A 26,369-nucleotide genomic window follows, 5' to 3' on the forward strand; every position below is an offset into this window, starting at 1 on the left:
TTCATACACCCCCAGCACTGGGTATGGGGGAGCCCCTCAGCCTGCCTGGAAAACCAAGTTCATGGGAATGTCCCTCTCCTCCGGCAGCCTCAGCCCCTCGAGAGGGACAAGGCACAGATGTAAGAGGACCACAGTGGGGTGTTCCACCTCCACTGCCTGGGCTTTGCTGCCCCACAGGAGAGCCTAGGCACCACAGACCCCCCAGCAGGCAGCAATGCTGTTGTCTCAGTGAGCAGGGCCAGGACCAACAAACCACAGCACCCTCAGGAAGTGTTCCCTGTCATCAAACCACTCCTGGGGTAACACACATGCAAAATGGGGAGGATTTGAGCAGAGCAGGGTCCAGGGGACCTCACCTGTCACCCACCACAAGTTATAAACATCCACAGCACACACAAGACCTGTGGGGACATGAAGAGAACCCAGCCCTCACAGGAGACACAGAATTCTACAGGGCTGGAGTGGGTTGGAAGTGACCTTAAATCTATTCTCATTCCACCCCCTGCCATGGGCAGGGACACCTTCCATTATCCCAGGTTGCTCCAAGTCCTGTCCTACCTGGCCTAGAACACTTCCAGGGATCCAGGGACAACCATGGCTTCACTGGACAACAACATCCACCCAGAGTTCAAAACAACACTGGAGAGCATTTCTCTCATGCTTTTGGCCCTGAAAGTGGCTCCACAAGGTCACACAGCATCTGACTCAATCAGTGTAAATGTGAATCCCCACTCCATGTGCTGCCACCACAAAATGACCTTAACTGCTCCTAGCCCTGGAGGAAGAGCAGGGCTGTTTGCAGAATGACATGCCTACCACAAAACAAGGATGCTCCTTACAGCTAGCCTCTTCATCATCCTCTTCTTCCTCCTCAGTACCCATCACTGAGCCCAGTGCATGGGAATGCTGCTCCTCCTGCACTGCTCCTGCCCAAGGAGCTAATGGGGCTGGGCAAGCTGGGTGCTACAGAAGGCTACAATACACTCCTGGGGGGCTGCCTCAGCTTTATCTCAAGGCAACAGGAGCTAAAATATGGTTTGGTCAGGACAGGGACAGATGTGACTCAGAGGAACACCTGAGCTCCACAATACAAAGCAAATCCACTGCTTAGACAGGAACCACTTCACACCTGGGTAACACTGAAAGGTCTGTTCTGAGCACCCTTTGCCACCATCACTGGCCCAAGGAAACTCCTCTAGGCCTAAAAATTCATTTTTACTCTCAAGTTAGAAGTGTTTGTTTGTTTGTTTGTTTGTTTGTTTAAATAGGGCTTGTAACATATCAACTAACCCATTTCAGAGCAGCAAGCTCTCTGAAATTCATATGAAGCTGTGGCTGCCCTAAACCTGGAAGTGCCAGGTTGGATGGGGCTTGGAGCAACATTGGATCATGGGAGGTGCCCCTGCCCATGGCAAGGGGTGGAATGAGATAAGCTTTAAGGTCCCTTTGAGACAGGTCCCTTCCATTCCAAACCACTCCATGGTTCTAGGATAATATGCCACAGGTTTTTGGGAGCATCACCAATGTGAGCAGAGAAAAACTTACAAGAACTTTATCTATTTTGGTTAAAGGTAAGGCTTTAAAAAGAAAGAGCCCCTGGAGCTTTGTCCATTTCTCTTGGAACAGCCTGTCCTGAGGGATGGAGGCACTGGTTCAGTCCTGACCACCCATTTCTCATCCAGACAGGAGGGAAGAAGGAGCCAAGGGATGAGGCTACCCCTCCATCCCCACAAAGCACACAGCTTCCCACAAAGCCATCCCATCTGGTAGTAAGACTGAGGTCAGCAGTAAGGTGGGGACAGTGATGACCTTGCTACATCCCCAAGTCCACCTTCCCAAGTGGAAAGGGACCGGGACAGCCGGTCCCTCACTGCTGCCACAACTGCAGCCATACCCTGAGCATTTACACAGGCTCCAGCCAGCCAACCACCACCAAATAGGAATCAAACTCCATAAAGGACGCACAAGACACACTACAGAATAAATTGAGTACATTAGAAAAAGCCCAGAGAGGAAAAATAGATTTTTGGAACGTGTTCTCAATCTCATTAATTGGGAAGACAGCCTTGGAGGGGGAAAAAAATTATTATATCCTCCCCAAACCATTATCCGCTCTTCAGAGTGTATCATATGAAAACAGTTATATAAAAGAATAAATTATATTTGGAATGGCAAGAACCCCAGAATAAAGCTAGGAACTCTGATGTTCCCATATAAAGATAGGAGACAGTTATCTGTTCCAAATTTTCCAGTTTTCTGCTGCGCCAATTCAAATTCACTACATACCAGCATGGCCATATAAAGGGGACTCCACCCATGTGAGCTTGGAAAGAGCAGTAATCCCCCAAACTATCAATTTAATGTATGGGGATAGAAAATGAAGGAAGAATGTACTCCCAGAAGGAGCGCTCTGTTAACGACATGGCACAGGGCTTCAGAACGTGCACACAGGAATATCATTTACAGGGACTTGTGCGTTGTGAGATGCGAGCTGAAATTGAGATTTCTGCACGCAGACACCATCGATGCTGCAAATTAAATGTCCGTTTCCAGATCCAATGTGAACTTTATTTTTGTTTTATTTTCTACTCTTTGCTCAGTGTCACGTTTCTTGGCCAGCACTAGGAAATCATCTCTTCCTTGGGGGTTTTTAATTAATTTTCAGCCCATCTTGCCCAGGCTCTCCTGAGCAGCATAGGAGTGAGGATGCCTCAGGGCAGGGCTAGCACCAGGCAGGGTGCTCTCAGCCTGACCCCTGTGGAGGTGCTCCAGCCCCAGCCTGGGATGTGGATGTTGACCACAGCACCCAACCATGCAGGAACCCCCACATGGGCAGCCTCAAGCTCCCCCTCACCCTGCCCTGGATCTGAGGTGGTTTAAAATCCTCCTTTTTCCTGAATTTCTGCAGACGCAACACAGCACTGGCAATGCTGTCAGCATGGGCACATGGCACCGGTGTGGGCTGGGGCACAGCAGCAAGGGGCCAGTGACACAAACACAGGAGGCAGGATGTGACCCTGAATCTGGCCACACACTCCCGAGCCCCCAGGAATGTGTTGTCATGTTTGAAACTGCACAACAAGCTGGTTCCTCACCTGAACTACACAAACAAAACACAAAGTGCAGGTGGTGTCTTTCCAAGTTTTCTTTCCTGTTTGGATTTCCTGCGCAGAAGACCCAGTGAGTGGCCCAGCAGCTCCATATTCCTCCCACCAGATTTGTGGAGCCACTGCTCACAGCAGGAGTCAAGAAGATAGGAAGGATGGCTAGGAGATGGAAATCTGGGCCAGGAGATGAAAATGAGGGCTACAGCCCATCTTTCATCAGTTTTTAAACCAGTCAGGGGCTAGGCACAGAGACCTCTTGTCACTGATCTGAAGCTTCCAGGTCCCTCTCCCTGGAAGAGTTCAAGGCCAGGTTGGACAGGGCTTGGAGAAACCTGGAATGGTGGGAAGTGTCCCTGCCCATGGCACGGGGTTGGTACAACATGAGCTTTTAAGTTTCCTTCCAACCCAAGCCATTCTATGAAGAAGCAGCCTGAAGAAGAAATTATTTTCTCCATCTCTACCAATCTAATTAAAAAAAAAAAAAAAAAAAAAAGAAAAAGAACCTTCTAGAAAGCACCTCTTCTCATGCCTTAAAACCCTGATGAGGACCAGCAGCTCTTGTCCCAGCTCCCCTGCACCATCGGCACTGTGCGGCGCTGGCGCCAGTGCCGGCAGCGCCCTGGGAAGGAGCCGGCAGCCAACAGTGAGCCCTGTCCAAGCCATCAGGATGGATATGCAGATAAACCAGGTCAGAGAAGTGTTTCCATCCTGGCCAGACAGTGACTAAGAGACGGCATTAATTTGTTACTCAGCCCCAGTTTAACTTTTCAGACCAAGAAGAGCCAAATGGTCGTTCCAAGTGAAAAAATACTGCAGGATGCATTCCTTTGCCCTGTCCCAGGAATACCCAGGGATTCATGATTTCAAGATGGAGTTGACAGCTCTTTCATATATCACTAAGAATAACAAACCAACCTTTCTGTTTTTCTTTTCATTCCCCAAATGCTATTTACTGGTTGCAAGAAGCCACACGTCATGTTCACATAGCACACTGGGAAGGTGGGGCTGGATGAGCGCTTAGTGCAGCACACCAAAGCACCAGAGACAACAAAAAGCTGTTTTATTGGCAGTCCTGCTGTCAGCACAGAGAATGAAGTGTGTATGAGGGAGCATCCACCTTCCACCCCCTTCTGGACTCAACATGAAGGCTCCCGGGAGCTTTACCAAGGATATGAGACTGAAAACCCAACTGACAAACCCTTTGGAGCTTGAAAGCCCTTCTAAATTTATTCAGAATTTGATAACCTGCTACAGCACGTGTGTCTGTTGCACTGCCTGGTTCGGACAGTGCCCACATCACAGCAGGTACAGGGCAGCACCTCCATGCCAGGGTGCATGGAGGGACCCACATGCCCAAGTGAAGGGACAGCAGCCCAATGCCTCACTGCACGACCCAGTGACCCCAACACCACACAGAGGGTTTGGGTATCACCAGAACTTATCACACAACAGCCTTTTTTAAAATTGTTGCCTTTTAGGGCCTCCAGAAAATGGTGTTTTCAATGACTGGGCTGAGAGACTCATCCAACAGCATGCCAAGAGGTGGCAATTATGCCCAGGGAGAGGCATCCCCAGCCCCACTGGTGCCCTCCTGTCCCCAGGCTGAAGCTGCAGGGTGTGAGGCCCCACAGGGTCCCTGAGATGCCTCACATCACTAAAAGCATTTTTTCCTGCAGGCAGAGGAGATTTGACGCTGTCAGCCTGGCCAAGTGCAGCACAGCAGAGCTCTAAACAAACACTGCCACAGCACTCACATCCAACTCCATCTGCAGATGGAGCAGAAGGGATGCCCATGACATGATACAGCCTCAGTAAATCCTGCCAGAGAGCTCAGACCATGTCATACCTACATCTTGTTTTATAAAACCATGTGCTGTCTCACAATAGGTCAAGTCAGAGCTATGCAGAGCTTTCAGCCCCAGCATCCCTCTCCTGAAAAATTCCCAACCAGCTCTGCCAAGGGGCCATGATCCAGAGATCCACATCCACCTCCCTGTGGCCACTCAGCACAAGAGCTGGTACCACACACTGCTGCCTGCCCCTTTGAAACCCAAACAGTCCCTTCTCCTCGACCACTCAGGACCTGGGAACCAGTTTTAGTCCACAGCCAAACAAGCCTAAGGAAAGCCTGCGGGACAGTGGCGTGATGGGGAGCCCACAGAGGCCCAGCCCCTTGAAGGACCTCGGTGACAGCACGCAGTCACTTGAGGGACAGCACGGTGACAGTCCTCACGGCCCCTGGACATGGAAACCAGGGAGACAGGACCCACCTGGGCTCCAGTAAAACCCAGCCCAGCATCCCCAGGCAAGGCAACACGCACGGACAGAGAGCTCTTACACTGAGGCAGGGCATCCTCCCGCGGCAGCCGAGGCGAGTCACAAGGGCTGTGCTGAAACACAGCGGCCACTCGGGAGGCAGGTGACACATCCTGCGTGCAAAAGGCACATCTCCAACCTGCTGGGGCTTTCAGGGCTGGGCAGGGCGCCTGCTCCTCCCCGTGCCACTCACAGCCCTTCCTTGTGGCACCTATTCCTGCAGCTCCCGCCATGTCCTCATGCTCACCTCATCCCACCAGCTCTTGCCCAGCTCCAGCTCGGAGAGCATGAGAACCCTCCAAAACTGGGGTAAGGATTGGGCCAAACCCACACCCCACTGAGCCATGGCTCAGAGCCACGGCAGCTTAGGGCTGGCTGTCACAATGCCACTGGAGAGGTCCCTCCTCTGGTATGTCCCTTGTCAGGCACAGCCCCTCCTCTGGCACACCCTCCCACGCACAGGGGTCTGGGCAGAGTTCACCTCTGCACTCCACAGGGTGCTTGCTGAGCCCATCTGGTCTTCCCCACAGCCAGAACCACAAAATCTTTATGAACTTCATGAAAAAAACAACCGCCTTGAATGCATTTTGGCTTTTTCCCAGTAAATCTCTTTGGTACCCCCTAGTCTGATGTGAAATCACTCACCATCTCTATAGCACTCAGAGCTGCACAGAGGTCCCTGTTTCTTCCCTATCGTTCTCGTCTTCTTCTGTCTTCTCTCCTTGTCTTCCTCCTGTGCCTCCTGGGTGGCCAGGCTCTCCCTGCCGGGAGGGCAGCAGCCTATTCCAAGATTCCTATCCGGCCGCCCACAGCCTCTCCCAACAATTACAGGCCTCTGCAGCTGTCCCAGGTAAGCAGCAATGACAGACCTCGAGGCAACTTCATGGAAATGTCTGTTCAGAGGCAGGGTTACCTGTCCCTGCCAACTCCTGCCTGGAAAGCAGCATCCTGCACACCCTGGCAGCACAACAATGCCAAACAACTGGATGGAGGGAAACGAAATGACACCAACCTATCCAGAGAAAACAGGGGTATAAGTATTTTCTAGGGTCCCTGCATCATTCCAGTGGCCCCATCCCTACTCCCATGGCTTCTTCCCAGCACAGAAGGTCTGTAGGGTTGGTTGGTGCCCACCCCAAAAGCTTGCACAAGCCCAGCATTTGCAAAGACAAAGTAATCCTTTAATGCCACATTCACATCCAAAGGTTTTTGGTGAAAACCCCCAGGACAATCTTTGGCAGCCACACTCGAAATGTGGGTGCTGGGGCACTGGGCAGTGCAGGGCAGGGCTGTGGGCAGTGGCTGCAGGAGAAGCCTCAACCCCTGAGCTCAGGGTGCAGCTGCTCCCCAAAGAGGCACAGCCGGACAGTGGGGCACGGATGTGATGGGCTGTGGCTCTCAGCAAACACTTGCTTCATCTCTGACTTCCTGGGTGTGATCACAATGAAAGCCCAGAACCCCCATCCAAAGGGCAAAGCTGGGAATTCCCAACTGCAGCAGACACCAAGCCCACGCTGCTGACACAAGGCATAGGAAATTTACAGCTCCTCTCACCACAAACCCTCCATACTCCACAAACAACAAATGACATTGTTCTCCCTGTCCCATCCCTCAGGAGCCACTGAAGGCATCACTCCCCTTGCCTTATCCCTGTGTGACTCCCAGCCCTGCCCAGCAGCACCGGCCCTGCCAGATTTAACACTCAGCACAGACTCGCCCCAGCTTCCCTGTGCTTCGAAAACAGCAGCCTCTGACCTCAGGAGAGGCTTGTGCCCTCAACAGGGTCCTGTGTTTCCCACTCCCACAGTCTGTCCATAAAAGCCCTCACAGTTCCCTGCTAAGCAGGACAACCAGGACCCTCAGTCCTGTCCATCCACTGCCCAGAGGCAGCAGCCCTGCAAGGAGCTCCCCGGTCACTTCCTGCTGCTCTGCTTGTGTATTTTAGGGACATGTGGCAAATGGGCACACCAGGGAGGATACAGGAGCCCCTGGGCCAACACAAGCTTGTGGCAAGTGGGCAGCACCCAAATCTTGCTGACCACAGGTGTGGAAAGTGATTTAGAAATAAATATGAGCATGGATCTTTGGGAAAGGTGGGTAGGGAAAAGGCTGAGGAAGAACTGGCTGAAGTGGGATAAAGACACTCTTGCATCCAGACCCTATTTCTTTCCAGAAAGAGCCAAAACCTCAACAGGAGTTTGCATTAAAGCCTCTGATCTTCACTGGGGTTTCACCCCTGGGCGCCACAGCTTCACACAGCCAGGGACAGCCAATGCCCAAATTCAACTTTAATCCAAGTAACATTAAAAAGATACTCCAGGGATTAAGTGGCTTGACAAGCTCCAGGCACACCCAGGGACAGGAAACTAATGATGTGTGTCACAATAAGGCTGTGATCACATGGCCCTCCTGGCACTCACCCCATGTGCCTCAGTGTACCAGTCATTATGGGCAGGTGTGGCACTGCCCAGCTCCTGCAGGGCAGGAGGAGGTCAGGTGCACATCACAGAATCATGGAATCATGGAATGGTTTGGGTTAGAAGGGACATTAAACCCATCTCATCTCACCCCTCCCATCCTCCCATCCATCCCACACCTTCCACTGTCCCAGGTTGCTCCAAGCCCCAATGTCCAGCCTGGCCTTGGGCACTGCCATGGATCCAGGGGCAGCCACAGCTGCTCTGGGCACCCTGTGCCAGGGCCTGCCCACCCTCCCAGGGAACAATTCCTTCCTAATATCCCATCTAATCCTACTTCCTCTCAGTTCAAAGCCATTCCCCTGTGTCCTATCACTACATGCCCTTGCAAATACATATAAATAAATAAATAAATAAATATACACACACACACACTCCTACCCACATATATTATATATGTATTTGTATTTTATGTTTAGTAGTGCTGTTCCCAGGACTGCTCCCATGGGAAGCACAGCCCCACACTGCTTTGGCTGGGGGTCGGGATGAATAAGCAAGAGGAGGGAGGAAAGCCACGGCCCTGGGGGGTCTGCCTGTAATCAGGCAGCATTTCAGCAGTGGTGAGGGAAGAAATTAAAGAAATAAATCGTATTTTGTTCGTGCTTAGTGAACACTCACCAGAGAGTCATGATGAAACCACACATATGCTTTTCCAGGCAGGAGACAGCAGTGCTTGGAATCACGGGCTGGTCCCAGGGTGGCACAGAGATGTGGGTACTCACAGCAGGAACAGGACAGATGCTGACAGGGAAGGAGGTGTCAGAGCACAGGGAGCTCTGGCTGGGGATGTGCGGTAAAGCAATGGATTTGCTATGCCTGAAAAGCTGGGCTGAGGTGGGATGCTGGGAGAGGAGCTGAGGAAGGAGAGGGGAGGAGCAGCCTGAGCCCTGCAGCTGGCACAAAAGGGGCAGCAGAAAACCCCCTTGACAGGACAGACCCTGCCCAGTGCCACCATGGCACTGCTGGGATCACCTGCCCCCTGACCTTGGGAACCAGCTGGCCAGGAGCATCCCAACACCTCGGGATTCCCAGCAGCAACAGAGTGGGCATGGTGCCAGCTACAAAAAATTAATTGGGAGAGCCAGTTTGGGGCAAAAGAGCTGTTTTTGAAGAGGAGGGGAGAAAAGAAAATAATTTAAAAATAAATAAAAGGGAAAGACAAAACCACTGTGTAAGAGATGAAGGGAATGGGGGAAGAAAAGTTTAAAAGCAATCCCTGGGGAATTGTGGAGAAGAAGAAAGAGCATAGACACGCCAGGCGAGCTGGAGTGAGAGCCAGGGAGCAGGAAGCGCCTAACTAGGATGGAGACAGAGATACTACAGAACCCTGGTGACGTCATGCTGGAGTCTCAGCGGTTTCCAAAACAACTCCAAACTCCAGAGCCCAGAGAGGGAGTGAGGAGTGCAGGAGAAGTGGAAATGAGACGGGGCTCGGCGCTCAGAGGGAGCTGGAACAGGAGCTGGAGGCGTCTGCGGAGCCGAGCCTGCTCCCAGCTCCCCGTCGGTTTGCTCTGGCGGGACGGGTCTGGGGAGCCGGCAGCCACGGAGACAGAGCTTATTGTAGAGCCAGGCAGCATCAGAAAGGAAATTCCTGAGGGTGTTTTCCTAATTGACATGTACAATGCAGTTACAGTCCCCCAAAGCCCCTTGCTGCAGGAAGGTAAATTCTGGATGCTCCCAGAAGCAGAGCCAAGGAGTGAGCAACAGGCGAGCCGGTGACCCAGAGGAAATAAATCTGCACTAAATGGGAACCACACACAGAGAGTTGTCCTGATGGCAGCAGGCAGCTCTGCCCCAGCCTGTTCGGATTAGAGGGTTTTATGGTTGTGTTGGCCTTGGGGAGCCTGGCCAAGGCGGCTGGGTCAGCTCAGGGCTCTGTGAGGAGGGTGGAGAACAAAGTGAGAAGGCAGAGTGAACCCCCAGGGTCAGGCTGTGCTGCCCTTTGTCCAGGGATTGTAATGTGGGGTTGCCCCTGTGCCCCCAGCCCACCCCACAGCAGCTGGCTGGGTATGGCAGCACCCTATGGGTGAGGAAGGGTGGCACAACAGCCATGGTGACTTTTCCTGTCTCCCAACCTCAGGTGTGTTTCTGCTGCAGGCTGCAGGAATTACTGCAGTTTCTCCACTGCCAGCCTGGCCAGAGCCAAGCCCAAGGCAGCACCTGGGTGCTCCCACACCTTTGCTCTCACAGTTTCACCTCCTGCCAGGCTGGAGCCTTCCTGCTCTCCTAGGCTGTGCTGCTTGATAATTGGCACAGCCGTAGCTGAGCTGTCCTGGGGCTGGGGATGATCCTGGAGGTCTGGTATCCTGTGGCAATCCAGGCCTGGATCCTGCTGGGACACAAGGATCCCCACTCGGTAACACTGCTGCACATGTGATAAACCTGCTTGGTCTCAGAACTGTCCTACTGTCCTTGGCTTCTGCCAAGGGATGCAGCACACAGGAAACACTGCCAAACACTGGCCAGGGGGATGGGTGTCAGCGCACACCTGCAGGCTGGTGGAGGGGTCCAGGGTGGGAAAAGGACCCAAGAAGGGTGAGCAGGGCACAGTCACCTCTCTGCCTCCAAATCTGTCACAAGCAGCAGGAGGGCACAGGCTGCACAAAGCAGGTTTGGCCATGAGCCCATCTTGCAAGCCACCCAGGGAAATCCATGGGAAGGCAGGAAGAACCCTGAGCTGGCAAGAGAGGCAATTGTTAGGATGGAACTGCCAAGAGATGTCTCGGTGGCGGCACAGCCACGTCCCCTCTGCACACACTGGATGGCTCAGAGCCGGCAGCACCGGGAGCAGGCTGGCCATGGCAGCAGCCCCTGCCTGTCACCCTCCCCTGGGCCCCTTCCCGGCTCCCTGGTTAAATCCCACCACGGCTGCTTTCCTGCCCGGGGGCGAGGAGAGCCTGACTCACGCACTAGCAGAGATTAATAAGCGAGCAGAGGAGCCGGGCTCATCCTCTGAGGCGGCAGCTGAATCACCGGGCTCCGGCTGCCTCACGCATTGTTCCAGCGCTGAGTCAGTGCTGCTGCGCAGGAACAACGGCAGCGAGCAAAACTTGTGGCCTGTGAAAGGCAGTAGCACGGAGAAATCAAAAAAGATGTGTAGCTGTAAGCAAGCTAATAGGGCTACCCACGGAGTCCCAGAAAAGCAGTGCTCTGGGCTCCAGCCTCCCTGCCAAGAAATCCAAACCCTCAGCTTCTCACAGGGGCACTGCGCTTGGCATCAGCAGCTTGCTTTCTGCTTAAAAGCTGCCACCTCTGTATTTATCATTTTTTATGTTCAGCCTTAACTGCATGACATGGTCTGGTTGTTCTCTCACCCTGGCTGGGCTGCACATGAGGTGCACACAGATATCCCAAGCCTTTCCTGTCCATAGAAGTGTCCAAGGCCAAGTTGCATGGGGCTTGGAGCAACTTGGGATACCAGAAGGTATCCCTGCACATGGGAGAGGGTGGAATGAGATGAGCTTTAAGGTCTTCCCAACTCAAAACTGTGCTATTCCCACAGCTCTCAAACTCACAGTCCTGGTCTATCACTTCCTCCAAAAGTACAAGATGGGATTTTGAAGGATGAGGGAAACATTAACTCCTGGAGAAAGTGCTGTCTCAGAGCAAGTGACAGCTGCCCTTCTCAAACTCTCCAAATCATCTCTAGCTGCCAGGGTTCTCCATCTCTCTCAGGTAAGGGGAAAGTCCCACTCCAGCCAGGTGTGCCAGCCCCCTTTTGCCACCCCAGAACAGCTCCTGCCATACAGCAGTGTGAACAGCCACCACTTGCTGGGTCTTGCCAAATAAATCATATTTCACCTCAAAATGAAGCAAAAGCTTCCTGCACTCAACATCCTGCTTCCTGAGATTGGGAGGGAGTGTCTCAAATCCTCTTAGGGTCCTTGTCCACCCACAAGCCACACACTTGACAACCTGGAAAGCACTTTGCTGATACACAGGGCTCAAAAACTTGGAGAAACAAGGAACTAGAACCTGGATTCATGGAGCAGAGAGACAGGAATCATCTTGAGAAACAGTGTCAGATGCTGGTCTGCCCTTAAACACAGCCCTGAATTACAAACATCACTGTGCCCTAAGTGCCTCTTTCTGATCATATCACCCCCAGACGAGTCTCAGCCTCCCCTGACACCAGCTAATGACTGGGCTTTGAAGGTGCTGCATGGCAGCAAGTTCTGCAGGTTAATGGGGATGTGTGGCAGTGCTGCGTCTCCTTCCTTCCAGCCTGGTGGAACATCCTGCCCTAGAGAAAGACCAAGTGCCCAAAGGACACACAGGAGTCACAGTGTCACCCCACAGCCACCAACCCCCCAGTACAGTTCTGGGAGCCTCTGCATCCCAGATGGATGGTCCCAGCCCTGAGTGCTGCCAGCAGCCCCTCAGCCCCCGTGCCCCATTCGGGGCTGACCGCAGTGGTGGTGGTGCTGGGCAGGTCCCACATGAACACAACGTGAAACCTCCTTGTCCCTCATCCAGCCCAGTGTCATCCAATCTCCAGCCACCCCAATCTCAATGAACCATCAACCTGAAACAAAACAAAATCTGCTCAAAATCCCAGGGAGCACCAGGTTGCCTCTGTTTGCTCTTACAAGGATCTAATTCAGGCCTAATAGGACAGTTATTATGATATATTAAATGAGTGGCAATTGATTATTAAGAGCTTATTCATTGGACCTGGGCAGATGGGTAATCAGATACCTGCCTATTACATAGCTGTGAAACCACTCTGAATATGCTTCTAATGACCAAGTGATATTTACTTAACATTCAATATCCATCACTAGGAAAGGTCTCTCTAGATTTAATAAGCCTCTGTTATTTTATGTTTAATTAAATACCATCCACTATTAAAAACATATTTAACTGAGGTCAAAACCAGTAAAAACTGTATCTTATAACATAGCTGTTAAACCTCAAATATCTTCTTAATGATTAATTGGGATTTAGCACACGATCGCTGTCCTACTGAGAGCGGATGGAAAGCGGAAGCTCAACGATTCAGGGACCAAAGTGCTTTGCTTCTGCAAACAATTCTGCTGGTTAGATGGTTTGGCTAATAAAAATAAAACAGAGCAGTGGGAACCTCGGTTCCTATGTCACCCAACTTTGGAAAATTCAGAATACAGCACAGTCACTTGCACAGTGCCCAGCAGCTCACACAGCCCCACAGGGGCTGGACCGCCCTCCTCCTCCCAGAGATCTGCATGCCACATGTGCTTTCCTGAGGGCCAGGACATCAGCAGGACCTTTCCAGACCTGCTCTGCCCCAGCTTCAAGGCGGAAGCTCTGGAGCAGTGCTCTGGGGACTCCTGATGGGACAGTTCCTGTAGGGATTGTCAATGGCATCCTTTCTGCTTGGGCTGGCCAGCTGGGGCAGTTCAGTGGTCTGGCACACCTACCAGTTTCCTCAATGGAAACAATAGTGCCTGTAAGAAGCTGGAGACAGATTTCATAGAATCATGTAATGATTTGGGTTGGAAGAACCTTAAATAGGTCCTTAATAGGACTCATCCTACTCCAACCCCCTCCTACAGACCAGGATCCCTTCCATAGACCAGGTTGCTCCAAGCCCCATCCAACCTGACCCAGGCAACTTCCAGGAATGGGGCAGCCTCAGTTTCTCTGGGCAACCTGTTTACCACAATGCTCCAAAACCTTGATGTTAGAAACAGAGATCTTTTCAGGCCAAGGGACCAGTGAGCTCCGAGAAACAAGGGCCCTGGAAGCACAAGTCCTGCAGCAGCAGCACGCTAAGGACAGATGTTTCTGTCACTGCCCTGCACAAGTGTCCTCCATGCCCTCCACTACAGGCAGCACTACTGTGTGTGAACACACACACAGTACCACACACCACATGCTTCCTTCACCTCGGCACAGGGACAGCTGATGGGGGAAAAGAGCCTCCAGGCAAGGGGGAATCAGTTTGGACAGGGAGCAGGGAAAAGTCCAAAGCATGTCAGCACTTGGGAAAAAGCCATTCCACCTCAGTGACCTCCTGCAAGAAGATTTATTTTTATTGGTTTTGTTTTGAAAGACCTTGAAAGCAAAATCCGATACTAGCAAAGTATTAAATATAGCAGTACAGACCCACATGGATTGCACAAGAAAACAATTTCAGAATAGAAACAGTAAGAATGTCTACAAACTGAGAAAAATACCAAGAGACTAAAGCCAAGAGGGTCCTTTCTTTCTGTTGTTCCCCTCACAGCCTCAGGCACACTGGGGAAATCGGGGTTAGACCGTGGGCTGTGTGCTTCAGTCCTGGGAAATGAGTCAAGAGCCTGGAACGTGTGCTCAGCACCAGGCAGCCAGGGTAGCCCTGGGTGGTGAGCTTCCTTGGAGGGACCCTGGTGGGTCAGACCTGGGCTTGTGGCATGCCAGGGAGAGGGAACATCCCAAGGGAACTGTTGCAAGGCTTGGAGACAACCAAAGCTCTTCCTCAAAGTTGTGTCCCAAAAGTGAATCATCATCCTGCCATGAATGACATACCAAAGGGATAAGAAAACATTCCCAGTGTCTGACAAGACACTCTGTTATGCATGAGGGGGGTTCTATATAACCAGATGGAAAAGATGTTTTTGGAGGAAGACCTCAATGCTATTCAGTGTTTGTAAAACCAGGAGTCTCTGGGAGTCACAGAATCCCAGCATGGTTTGTGTTGCAAGGAACCTTAAAGCCCATCTCATTCCACCCCCTGCCATGGGCAGGGACACCTTCCACTGTCCCGTTTTGCTCCAGGCCCTGTCCAACTTGGCTCAGACACTTCCAGGGATGGGGCACCCACAGCTGCCCTGGGGAAGAAGAACAAGTCTTTGTTTTCTTCTTCTTCACTAGAGAAGTCCAAGAGAGTCCAAGCACCAGAGATCCAAGAATATCAACCAGAGGGAAGCATTCAGAGCAGACCTGGGCAGTTGGCCCTGCAGGCCAGATCGAGGCTGCCCCCACAGAGGCTCCATGGAGTAACTTTGTCATCAAAAATACTCTACCACCCTTCAAATTTGAGGACCAGGAGGAAAGTCCAGTTGGATTTCATTTCCTTCCCCAAGCACTGCTATGTCTGTATTTATATATACACAAATACACAAACTACCTCCTCCCCTCAGCACCTCCCTCCCATGCAGGAGCCCCAGCACCAGGGCAGGCAGGCCCAGGAGATATGATCTGGGCTGCTTCAAAGCCACACAGCTGATTAAGGAAATAGCAGAGCTGCCTGTCTGGGGGATATGGTGATTAAGGATGTCTCCATATCCAATCAGCCCTGGAGACTTTACTGGAATATTGACTAGTGCCCCACAATGCCATGGGAGTAGCTCCATACCTGATGTGTCCTGTCTCAATCTGGAGAAGCCAGAGGATGTGAAGAGTGAGGAGGAAGCCTCTGGACATGGCTCCCTTGTCCAGTGGACGAGAGCAAGACATCTGCTCCCACCACTCCATCTCCACTGGGCAGGGCTGGACTTTTCTCTTTCCTCTCATTCAGACAGAAACCACTGCTCATTCACAGTGAGTTAATCTCACTTTTGATCAGCGCTTCACAGGAGCCTTACAACCTACAACTGCATTTTGGTATCTACAAATGACTCCCAGGAGTAGGGGAGGCCTCGGGAGCTGCTCCAGCATGAACACAAGGGTTTGCCTGCTTCAGATATTCTCTTTGTATCCTTGCAACCCCAAGGTTCCCCAGAAGGAAAGAAGCACCTTTTCCACCAATCCACTTCTCCAGCTGAAGCTCCAGGCCACATCCTGTTGAGTTTGAATGTTTCCAGGAAAAACTTCAGAGCTGTACAGAGGAGGGCCCTGGTGGGCATCATGGATTTGTGGGATAAGGACACAGAAATGGGCTGTAAGACCCTCCACAGAGGTCCCAGTTCCTTCTATAATAACCAAGACACTCCTTGCTCAAAGCTGAGGCGGGGCTGGCCAAGCCCTCCATGGAGTCAGACAACAAAACACACAAGAGGGTTCATGACAGAGCCAAATCCCACTTCTGCTTCTGCTGCATGGCTCTCACTTAGGAAACATCACCAGGCCCATCTTCCTCTCCATGCCTGCAGCAGAGGCATCTTCTCCAGCCCATGGCAACCCAAATGTGTTCCTCTCCTGCCTCACACCCCCACCCACACAAGCCAATGGCACTCTGGTGATGCCCATTTCCCTCCACCACCTGGGAAGGCACTCCAGACACCCAGCCCAGCGACCATCACATCTCTGTTTGGATAGGCAAATCCAATCCCTCCCTTTCCCATAACTCAGTTTTCCCCATGGCAGAAGCAAACCAGCCTGTGGGTGCCATCCCACCCCAACCCCAGCAACACAGCAAGGCTTAATTCATCCCTGCAAAGTCCCCAAGATCCTTCCTCCACCGCCACGTAAATCCCGAGCTGCTGTTTGTTCAACCCCAGTGTGCAGAGGGAGGCAGGCACCCAAACCCACAGCCCCACTGCCTTCCCACAGCCCCACAGCCTCCACACAGCCCCACTGCCCTCCCACAGCCCCACTGCCTTCCCACAGCCCCACTGCCCCAGACAGCCCCACTGCCCTCCCACACAGCCCCACTGCCCTCCCACACAGCCCCACTGCCCTCCCACACAGCCCCACTGCCTTCCCACACAGCCCCACTGCCCTCCCACAGCCCCACTGCCCTCCCACACAGCCCCACTGCCCTCCCACACAGCCCCACTGCCTTCCCACACAGCCCCACTGCCTTCCCACACAGCCCCACTGCCCTCCCACAGCCCCACTGCCTTCTCACAGCCCCACTGCCCTCCCACACAGCCCCACTGCCCTCCCACAGCCCCACTGCCCTCCCACAGCCCCACTGCCCTCCCACACAGCCCCACTGCCTTCTCACAGCCCCACTGCCTTCCCACACAGCCCCACTGCTCTCCCACAGCCCCACTGCCCTCCCACACAGCCCCACTGCCCTCCCACACAGCCCCACTGCCTTCCCACACAGCCCCACTGCCCTCCCACAGCCCCACTGCCCTCCCACACAGCCCCACTGCCCTCCCACACAGCCCCACTGCCTTCCCACACAGCCCCACTGCCTTCCCACACAGCCCCACTGCCCTCCCACAGCCCCACTGCCCTCCCACAGCCCCACTGCCCTCCCACAGCCCCACTGCCCTCCCACACAGCCCCACTGCCTCCCCACAGCCCCACTGCTCTCCCACAGCCCCACTGCCCTCCCACAGCCCCACTGCCCTCCCACACAGCCCCACTGCCTCCCCACAGCCCCATTGCCTTCCCACACAGCCCCACTGCCCTCCCACAGCCCCACTGCCTCCACACAGCCCCACTGCTCTCCCACAGCCCCACTGCCCTCCCACACAGCCCCACTGCCTCCCCACAGCCCCACTGCCTTCCCACACAGCCCCACTGCCTCCCCACAGCCCCACTGCCTTCCCACACAGCCCCACTGCTCTCCCACAGCCCCACTGCCCTCCCACACAGCCCCACTGCCTCCCCACAGCCCCACTGCCTTCCCACACAGCCCCACTGCTCTCCCACAGCCCCACTGCCTTCTCACAGCCCCACAGCCTCCACACAGCCCCACTGCCTTCCCACAGCCCCACTGCCCTCCCACAGCCCCACTGCCCCCCAAGGGGCAGCACACAGATCAGTTGCTGTGAAACAACAACTTCCTTCTTTCTTTTTGCTGGAGTTAACTAGCTTTAGACTGGGATTTCAGTTACATTTGTGGGCAGCCTTTCTGGAGACATCCACCCGCCTGATGCTGGGGAGAGCTGTCTGAAACCACGGGCACTTCATGTATGTTTGGATTCCAATCCTCCCGTGGTTCAAAATCCTGGGAAAATGAATCTGTGTTGCTGAGGTGAAGTTTTTGGTTTGGAAGTGTTAGACTGGAAGTAACTGGCTGTCCAGCCAAGCTGCTGGGAGTTTGGGCTCCCTCCTTTTGCTCTCCCACACTTCCCTGAGCAGGAGTTTGCAGGAGTGTGATGTGCATGGCCTGCGGGACACTTGGGGGCTTGCAGGCCAGGGAAGCACAGGCACACACGGAGCCTGCCCTCCGCCAAACCCGACACCGCTCTGGAATGCAGAAACTGCAAACGATACTTTAATTCCACAGTCACTCAACAGTAGCTCCGGCCTTGAGAAATACTGGGAAAGCACATGCTCAGGAGCACTTAAACGGAGTACATCCAGCCCCAGCCTAATCCACGGGCTGGAAACCATGCTATCTTTATCAGAACTTCCCACCCTGGCCAGTCCTCCCACATGCCTGCCCTTGAACCAGCAAGAAATGCTGTGAGGCATGGGCCAGGCCCGGAGCCACAGCTCAGCTCACCTCAGCTCCCTGACAGTGCCACGGAAGGGACACTGGCAGTGGGGGCACTGCCCACGGTGCTATCCTGCCACCCACCCCTCGATGGCCACAGAGCTGTCCTGCCACCCACCCCTCAATGGCCACAGAGCTGTCCTGCCACACCACCCCTCGATGGCCAAAAGGCCCTCTCATCCAGCCTGAGCACTGCCCATGTCACCACTGTCCTCCCCACCAAGGACACTTGTGTGCTAAGTTGCTTTGTTCAGATGCCCCCTCTCCCCACAGGGACCATCCCAGAGCACACCCCGAACCCCCAGGCACAGGGTTCCTGCACTAAGTCCTGCTGCCTTGCTGGCTCCCATCCCGTGTCTGCTGCTGGTGGGTCAGTGCTGCAGGAGCTGTGTCCCGTCTCACAGCGGGGATGTGCTCAGACACAGCACCGAAGGAGCCAAGAGAACCTGCAGGACTCGGCCCCTAAGTGCTCTGCTCCCCCCAGGAGCCCACAGCTTCTGTGCTCTGATCCTGCTCTGCACCTTCAGCCTCCTCTGCAGGGGGACGTGCACCACCAGCAGACCCGTGGGGACCACGGTGGTGAAGGGTCAGGACAGACCCACAGAAACAAGGTCACAGGATATGGTAAACTCAGAAGAGCCACTTAAGGAACTCAGCAATGGCCACGGTTGGATTTATTACCAGCAGGGAGGATGTGAACTTGAGGAGAGTTTGCAGTTAAGATTTAACACCTCTCAGAGCTCAGGCGATGACGCTGGAGAGAAGAGCTCAGCACATGGGGATGAAGGCTGTTCTCGCCTTTCAGGAACTTCCTGCTCTGGTTTCAGCTCTTTCTTTCTTCCTTCCTTCCTCTCAAGCTGCCCCCTCTGAAGTGGATGGTTTTGAAGACCAAAGGATAAAACAATTTGCTTTTCTATTCCTGAAAAGGGGCTTTCAGCTCCCTGCTATCATACTCCAAAAGCTCTCAGAGGCACAAGGGGCGGGGTTGGGCATTCCCAGGGAAGGTGCCACATCCCACAGCTCAGGAGACTTTCCTGGGTCTCTGCCGGTGCTTCCACCTCCCCATCTCCTGCTCACCCACCATGGGCAGCAGCAGGTGGGGTCCTGTTCCTGTCTGCAAACTCCTCTTTCCCTCCAGCAATGCACTGTACAGTGAGAGCTGTCCCACAGGTTACTGCTGTCACCTGACGTGTCACACCACATACTGTGTGTGACACAGCCCAGACCTGCAACACGACGTTCCTCTCCACATCACAGCCTACCTGGATGCAGACACACTGTGCCTGCACATCAGCACAAGAATTTGGAGCTTCTCCTCCTGGGTCACACAGCTACTGTGACCTTAAAACCTCACCTGCCCCAGAGGTGTGCCATAGGTGACCCACACTGGATTAAGGTTATTGTAATGCAAAAAACCTACAGTATTTAGTGCAAAACCCTCCTCTAACCCCTGGCACTGAACCAGCTCAAGGCTCTGCATGGTGAACACACAGGTGCTGTCTGGACCAGGGACAACTATTGCTCCCCCCACCCTGCTCCTCAGTGTCTCTGTGTTCAGACACACTCCAGAAAAACAGGTTTCTTATTATGTCCTGTGTCAAATACTGGCTCTTCAACAGAAAAGACTGCGTGGGATATCTAAGGCTCTGTACAAGCTCTCATTGATCCTGCCTGTAGCTGGTCTCTGAGCATCCCATAAATGCTCACAATCACAGAATGTCAGGAGTGGGAAGACACAGGGATCAACCAGTCCAACTCCTGGTCCTGCCCAGACACCCCAACAATCCCACCCTGGGCATCCCTGAGATCATTGTCCAAACACTCCTGGAGCTCTGGCAGCCTCGGGGCCGTGCCCATTCCCTGGGGAGCCTGGGCAGTGCCCAGCACCCTCTGGGGGGAAGAATCTCTCCTTGATATTCAACCTAAATCTCCCCTGGCACAGCTCCAGCCATTCCTGGCTCCTGTCTCTGTGACAGAGAGCAGAGATTGGAGCTGCCCCTTGGGATGAAGCTGTAGCAACTGATGAGGTCTGCCCTTGGTCCCCTCCAGCTGAACAGACCAAGTGCCCTCAGGCCTTTGTTTGGTCAGGTGAAGTCCCTGCACCATGGGGACAACACCCAAAGGTGAAGGTTCCCATCTCCTGTGGTACCAGTGTCCACCTACACCATGTCCAAGGGTCCTGATTAGTACAAGTTCTGGCTCTGGTCAGGGAGCTCAGCATAGGGTGCCCAGAAGCACAACCATCACTCCAGAAACCACTGACTCCAAGGTGGTTCTTTGGGAGGCTCAGATCCCATACACATCCAGTGGAGAACATCTCTGCCTGAGTGCTCCTCATGTAGCTCTGGTTTCCTTGGGAGGCTCAACCCATGACTGAACCCCTCAAAACCTAGTCAAAAGAGAGCCCTGGCTATTTTGGGGTGTGTGTCACACCAGGCAGTTGGGAGAGCACTGCTCTCCCAGCGCCACCTGCACTGGTTTCTCCTCCCAGAGAGCCCTGTTTGCCACCTGGAGTGGGCAACCCCCACCCTGCCTGTATGCTGCCACTTCCCACAGAGCTCCTGCAGGCCAGGACTGGGCTTTGTGCTCCAGCTTAGCAAGGCAGGGAGGGAGAAGCCCCTTGTGCTGCCTCGCCAGAGCACCATGCCATGCGCTGGAACAGGGTAACCCGAGCTGTGGCTTCCCGACATTCCTTGTGGCTCTAGCTCCCCAGCCAAAACAAAGCCAACATTTTCCTTTTTTTTTTAATTCCCTCTTCTCCTCAAGGCCAAAGAGGAGGAGGGGGTCCCACACTTCACTTAGCCAAAGTTGCTTTGGCTGGAAAGCAGCTATTCCTGCTCCCGGCCGTGCTCCTGCAGCCCCGTGCCCACAGCAGCCCTTGGGGTGACACCTTGCAGTAACACTGGGGCACTGGGGCACACAGCAATCACACAGGGACACTGTCCCAGCTCATGGAAGTCACTGCTGCCCCTGGAGGAGCTGGGGAAGCACTGCTGGGTTCCAAAGACAGGGAGCCAGGGTGTTCCTCTTCAGAAACCCTCCCGAGAACAGCAAGCCAGAGGAAGGGCAATGCAGCTTCAGGAATAACACCAGTCATGTTCGTGTGACCCCACAGCCACATCAGGAGCTGTGGGGCTTCCCAAGGAACACGAAAAAGGATCTGCAGACTGTACCCTACATGGTGTGAGCACATCAAGCATGGCCCAGGTAGAAAGGAGGGAACCTCACCCGAGGCTGCAGCATGGATTCAGATTCACCCAATATTCTGAGTTGGAAGGGACCCACAGGGATTACTGAGTCCAACTCTTAAGCAAATGGCCCACATGGGGATTGAAGTGAGCCCTTTTTATGCCGCTCTGATGAGCCAGCGGCATCCCCAGTGTCACCTTCACAGAGACTCCTGCTATCCACACCATCCACAGCAGGGCTGGTAGCCCTGAGATGGTGTCAGGAGGAGGGCACAACTTCTCTGCTGTCACTCACCATCCAAATTCATCCCATGCCATCCCACTCTGCTACAGAGCACAGTAACGTGCAGCTGGAAGGCAGACTCACTCCCCAAAACACTGGGACACAGGAACATGCTGAGCCCTGTCCCCAGGCAGGAAAAGTAGCAGGGAGCAGTGAGGAGCCCCAGCTGCCAGGGATGGCTGGGGTTTACCTTGGCTAGCTGCCCAACACCCCCCAAACTGGTCTCTCGCTCCCCCTTCTCAAGAGCAGCCCCAGAGCTGCAAATCCCAAACAGCTCTGAGCTGACTTGGGAAGCTGGTTTGCCAAAGCAAAGCTCAAAGCCCACAAGCCCATCGTGTTGAGGCACCATGCAAAGGTGCCAGCCCAGACCGGGCAAAGGGGACGGTGCTGGGCATTCCCATGCAGAGCAAGTGCTGAGCAATGTGGGCACATCAGTCCATTGTGCCTGCCAAGGGACTCTGGGGACGCCAGGAGAGGAGTGTTAGCCAAGTGCCCTCACCATAACACGTCTTTTTCAGACTCACACACAGTGGGCAGAGCTGTGAAATTTAACTTTGATCACTCAGGGCAAACTCTGGCACTGCTGTTCTGCAGCTGAGTGTGAGCAGAGTGAGAATGGGGTGAGAGTGGGGTGAGCAGGGGAGGGGCTGCCAGCCTGGGCATCCTCCTGCCTGGGTGTCTGCTGCAAACACCACAGCTGAAATTCTCTGCTTGCATTAGAGAAGCACAGATTCAAAAATGGGAACAGTTGGAGCCATGGGTCAAGCCCCATCATATGAAGTTTAACAAGGCTCAGTGCCAGGTCCTGTGCTTGGATCACCACAGCCCTCCCAGCTTCAGGCTTGGGGCAGGGTGGCTGCAAAGTGCCCAGCAGGAAAGGCCCTGGGGGTGCTGGTGACAGCAGCTGAACCTTAGCCCAGGTGTGCCCAGGTGGGCAAGAAGGTCAATGGCACCTGGCTGGGATCAGCCACAGTGTGGCCACAGGCCCAGGGCTGAGGCACCTCCAATCCTGGGGTCAGTTCTGGCTCCCTATGACAGAAAAGACACTAAGGGACTGGAGCAGGGTCAGAGAAGGAAACAGAGCTGGGAAGGGGCTGGAGCACCAGGAGTGACTGAGGGAGCTGGGAAAGGGGCTCAGCCTGGAGAAAAGGAGGCTCAGGGGGGACCTTGTGGCTCTGCACAACTCCTGACAGGAGGGGACAGCCGGGGGGAACAGGGCTACTCCCAGGGAACAGGGGCAGAACAAGAGGAAACAGCCTCAACTTACAGCAGGAGAGGTTCAGATTGGATACTGAGAAAATTTCTTTACAGTAAGGGTGGTCAGGCACTGGCTCAGGCTGCCCAGGGCAGTGGTGGAGTCCCTGGCCCTTGAGGGATTTAAAAGCTGTGTGGATGTGGCACTTGTGGCTTGGCAGTGCTGGGTTAATGGCTGGACTCGATTATCTTAAAGTTCTTTTCCAAACTTAGCAATTCTATGACTCTGTGATTCTGTGCTGAATGGCTTACAAAGCAACTGCTGCCTGCTGGCCATAACAGGGGAGCCTCCACGATGGGAAGAAAATTACACTCACCAAGGCATGGGAAAAAGGAAATGCTGTCCTGGTGAGCAGGAAATGTCACCAAGGACAGGGCAGGACCACTGTGAGGTGGGAAGTGGTCCCAGCTGGGCTGGTACAGCCAAGAGGCAGAGGCACTTCCCATGTGGGAAACACCTACTCTGGAAGTGCTAAAAGCTGCTCTTCAGTCACCAGTACAGGGAAAAAATCAGAGATGTGCCAAATTTAACAACAAGCAATGCCTTGTCAGTTAACGTGACTTAATTGGTAAATTCCTAATTAATTCAAAAGTTCTGTGCTAAAATGTGCCACACTCTGCCACCCTCAGCCAAGCTACCATCAGATGGGGAGGAACCAGGTTCCCATCGTTCTTGTCCCTGTGCTTGGGGCACAGGGAACAATCTTGGGATGAGAGATTCCCCAGGGCTGGGTTTGAATATCCCCAGCCATGCCCATGGGACCGCAGCTCCTCTGCAGAAGCTCCCACAGCGAGCTGCAGCCTATGGAAAGAGTTAATGCTTCCCCTGTTTCTGACAGTGTTATTCAATACATTATTGACGTTGAAAAGTCGTCACATTACAAGCCAGCAGTCCACGAGTATTAGGGGTAAAAGAGAGGCACGCAGAGACACACAGAGCGTGGAGCCGTGGGCCCCTCCAAGCTACGGTTACGTTACCGCACACAAACTCCTTTCCCAGACTCGTTTTCCTCCCCCATTTGGGGCGAAACCGACTCGTCTGTTATTTGCATTTAATGCCACAGTGAATCCCTAAATCCAGCTCAGGGAACGGATTACTGAGGGGGGAGGGATGGCTGCACTGGGTTTTTTCTCAGGCTTCAGCAGTTCTGATGCTCTATGAAATGAGGAGCAGGACAGTGGTGCTGGGGACTGGAGTCCCCTCATGGCTACTTGGCCAGACCCATGTCCCCAGACTGGACAGAGCTCCCCAGCTGCGCTGGCCTCAGAGCCTCTCCCAGCAGAGCCCACGTGCTCTGCCCAGCACATCCCAGCCCTGCTGCCCAACACATCCCTGCTGGCTCTCAGTGCTGAGGTTCCCACAGAGCCAGGGCTGGCAGCTGTCTGTGCCAATTTCACAGAATCCCAGGATGGTTGGAGTTGGAAGGGACCTTAAAGCCCTCATCTCATTCCACCCCCTGCCATAGGCAGGGACACCTTCCACTACTCCAGGCTGTTCCACGACCTGTCCAATCCAGTCTGGAACACATCCAGGGATCCAGGGGCAGCCACAGCTTCTCTGAGCAACCTAAGCCACGGCCTCCCCACCCTCCCAGAGAACAATTCCTTCCCAATATTCCATCCATCCCTGTCCTCTGGCAGTGGGAAGCCATTCCCCGCTGTCCTGTGATTCCAGGCTCTTGTCCAAAGTCTGCTCTCCTGGAGCCCCTTTAGGCACTGGAAGGGACTCTAAGGTGTCTCCAGAGCCTTCTCCAGCTGAACACCCTCAGATCTCCCAGCACGGCTCCAGAGCAGAGGGGCTTCAGCTCTCAGAGCATCTTTGTGGCACTTGGAACCATTAACTGCAAAACACCAACATCACAATGGTTCACAGGAACATCTATATTTCATCCCCTGTCTCTTCTTCCAGCCCACACTTCATTCTCCACTCCAGACCCCATGATGCTGATGGTGCTTCTCTGGGGAGGTCAAGTCCAGCAGCAGGAAAAGAATATTTGAAAATAATTTAAGGAGTGTCATTGGTCTGGCAAGGACCAGGAGAGGAATCCCACCGTGGTGCAGACCTTGGTCTGCCACAAGGCCAGAGCATCCCAAGGGTTTCAGCTTCCACCAGCTGCTCCAGCCTTGGGCATCTCCACCCTGCCAAGCCTACAGGAGCCCAAAACTACACCTTGTCCCTCTGCCCAGCTCAGGTGAGCTGGGAAGGTCCATGTGAGGCAGGTAGGGGCCAGCAGACGCTGCTGCCAGGGCAGGCAGGGGTCCAGCAGCACCTGCACACCACAGGGTCAGCCACGCGCTGGGCAGAGCAGGCTGGACAGGCACAGGGAGCTCGCCAGGCACGTTCCCTCCCTGCTCGTATTTTATTTCATCTCCTGATGGGTGAAATGTGTCCTTAATTTGTTCAGAAAGAAAAAGCGAGTGAGCTGCATTCTCACACCCCTAACGAAGACAACACGCAAAGCCCTTTCAAAGCCGGCGCCACACATACGACGCACTGCCTTGTTCTAATTAGCAACGTCTTTTCTCATTAGCCAGGGCCGCGCGTGCTCCGGACCACGCTGCCTCTTGGGCGAGGGCCCCACGGTGCCCACTCCTGCCCAGCAGCACCAGCCAGGCACTCCTGGCCCAGGGCTGAGCGGTGCCTCGGGGCTCCAAGGCCAAGCAGGGCCAAAGCAGCACATCCAACCCCTTCCCAGACTATCCGTCCCCAGAGGGCTGTTTCTGGCTTCGCTGGCGTTTGAGAGAGAGGGGTGCATCTGGTTTTAATCTCACCCCTCGCGGTAGCTGTCACCATGGGTTTGCTGTCAGGGTAAAAGATGCCTTCAAACAGCCCTGTGCCAAAGCAGCAGACATGGAAACCCCAGGCCACAGCGAAGCCCCCAATGTCCTGGGCTACCCTGGGCTCTTCCCTTGGCCCAGTGGGCAAGGCAGGGGCTATCATCCCATGCCATTGCTCACAGGGTGGGCACAGTGAGCACAGGAGCCCAGAGACATGGCACTGGGGAGCACACACCTCCCTTTCAGCTGGCTGCAGTCCCTGGAGAGCCACAGCAGCACCCTGGGCAGGGGGCAATATGCCAGGCCAGGCACTGCAATCCCCCAGGGCTGCTCGCCTGACCTGGAGCACGCCAGAGCCGAGAGTCTGTGCTCCAGTTGCCTCTTCCCTTCTCACAAAAAACACAGGGAACCACAAGAACCACAAAAATGCCTCTTGTCCGCAGCACAGAGCCTGTCTCTCTGAAGGGCAGGGCACGCTGCCGGAGGACCAGCCACACCACTCACCCCACCCGGGCTCCTGGAGAGCCGCCAGCCTTTGGAAGCAGCTGTCACATAAAAGCAAACAGTGAGAGCCATCACACTGACAGCGGAGCAGCTCTGACGCCCTCTCGGCTTTGACGTTGCTCCATCCCGGTTCAGTTCAATGGCTCCCCCCGCAGCCCCTCC

At 54.2% G+C, this 26,369-nt stretch overlaps 1 protein-coding gene across 6 annotated transcripts in view; it reads right to left on the bottom strand.

Annotated features, from left to right (window-relative positions):
* The window catches only part of LOC135281208 (ankyrin repeat and fibronectin type-III domain-containing protein 1-like), a 247,641-nt gene that overhangs the window by 91,319 nt on the left and 129,953 nt on the right, over positions 1-26,369 (bottom strand). For 2 of the 6 annotated variants that reach the window (XM_064389886.1, XM_064389885.1), the window contains exon 1: positions 26,208-26,294. The exons of the other annotated variants lie outside the window; for them this stretch is intronic. In XM_064389886.1, coding sequence (XP_064245956.1) covers positions 26,208-26,279 — 72 coding nt within the window. In that variant the 5' untranslated portion in view covers positions 26,280-26,294. Of the gene's footprint in view, positions 1-26,207; positions 26,295-26,369 lie in introns of those variants that run through there. 6 annotated transcript variants of the gene reach the window in all.

Source organism: Passer domesticus, chromosome 15 (genome assembly GCF_036417665.1).
Source record: "Passer domesticus isolate bPasDom1 chromosome 15, bPasDom1.hap1, whole genome shotgun sequence".
NCBI classification, from domain to species: Eukaryota; Metazoa; Chordata; class Aves; order Passeriformes; family Passeridae; genus Passer; species Passer domesticus.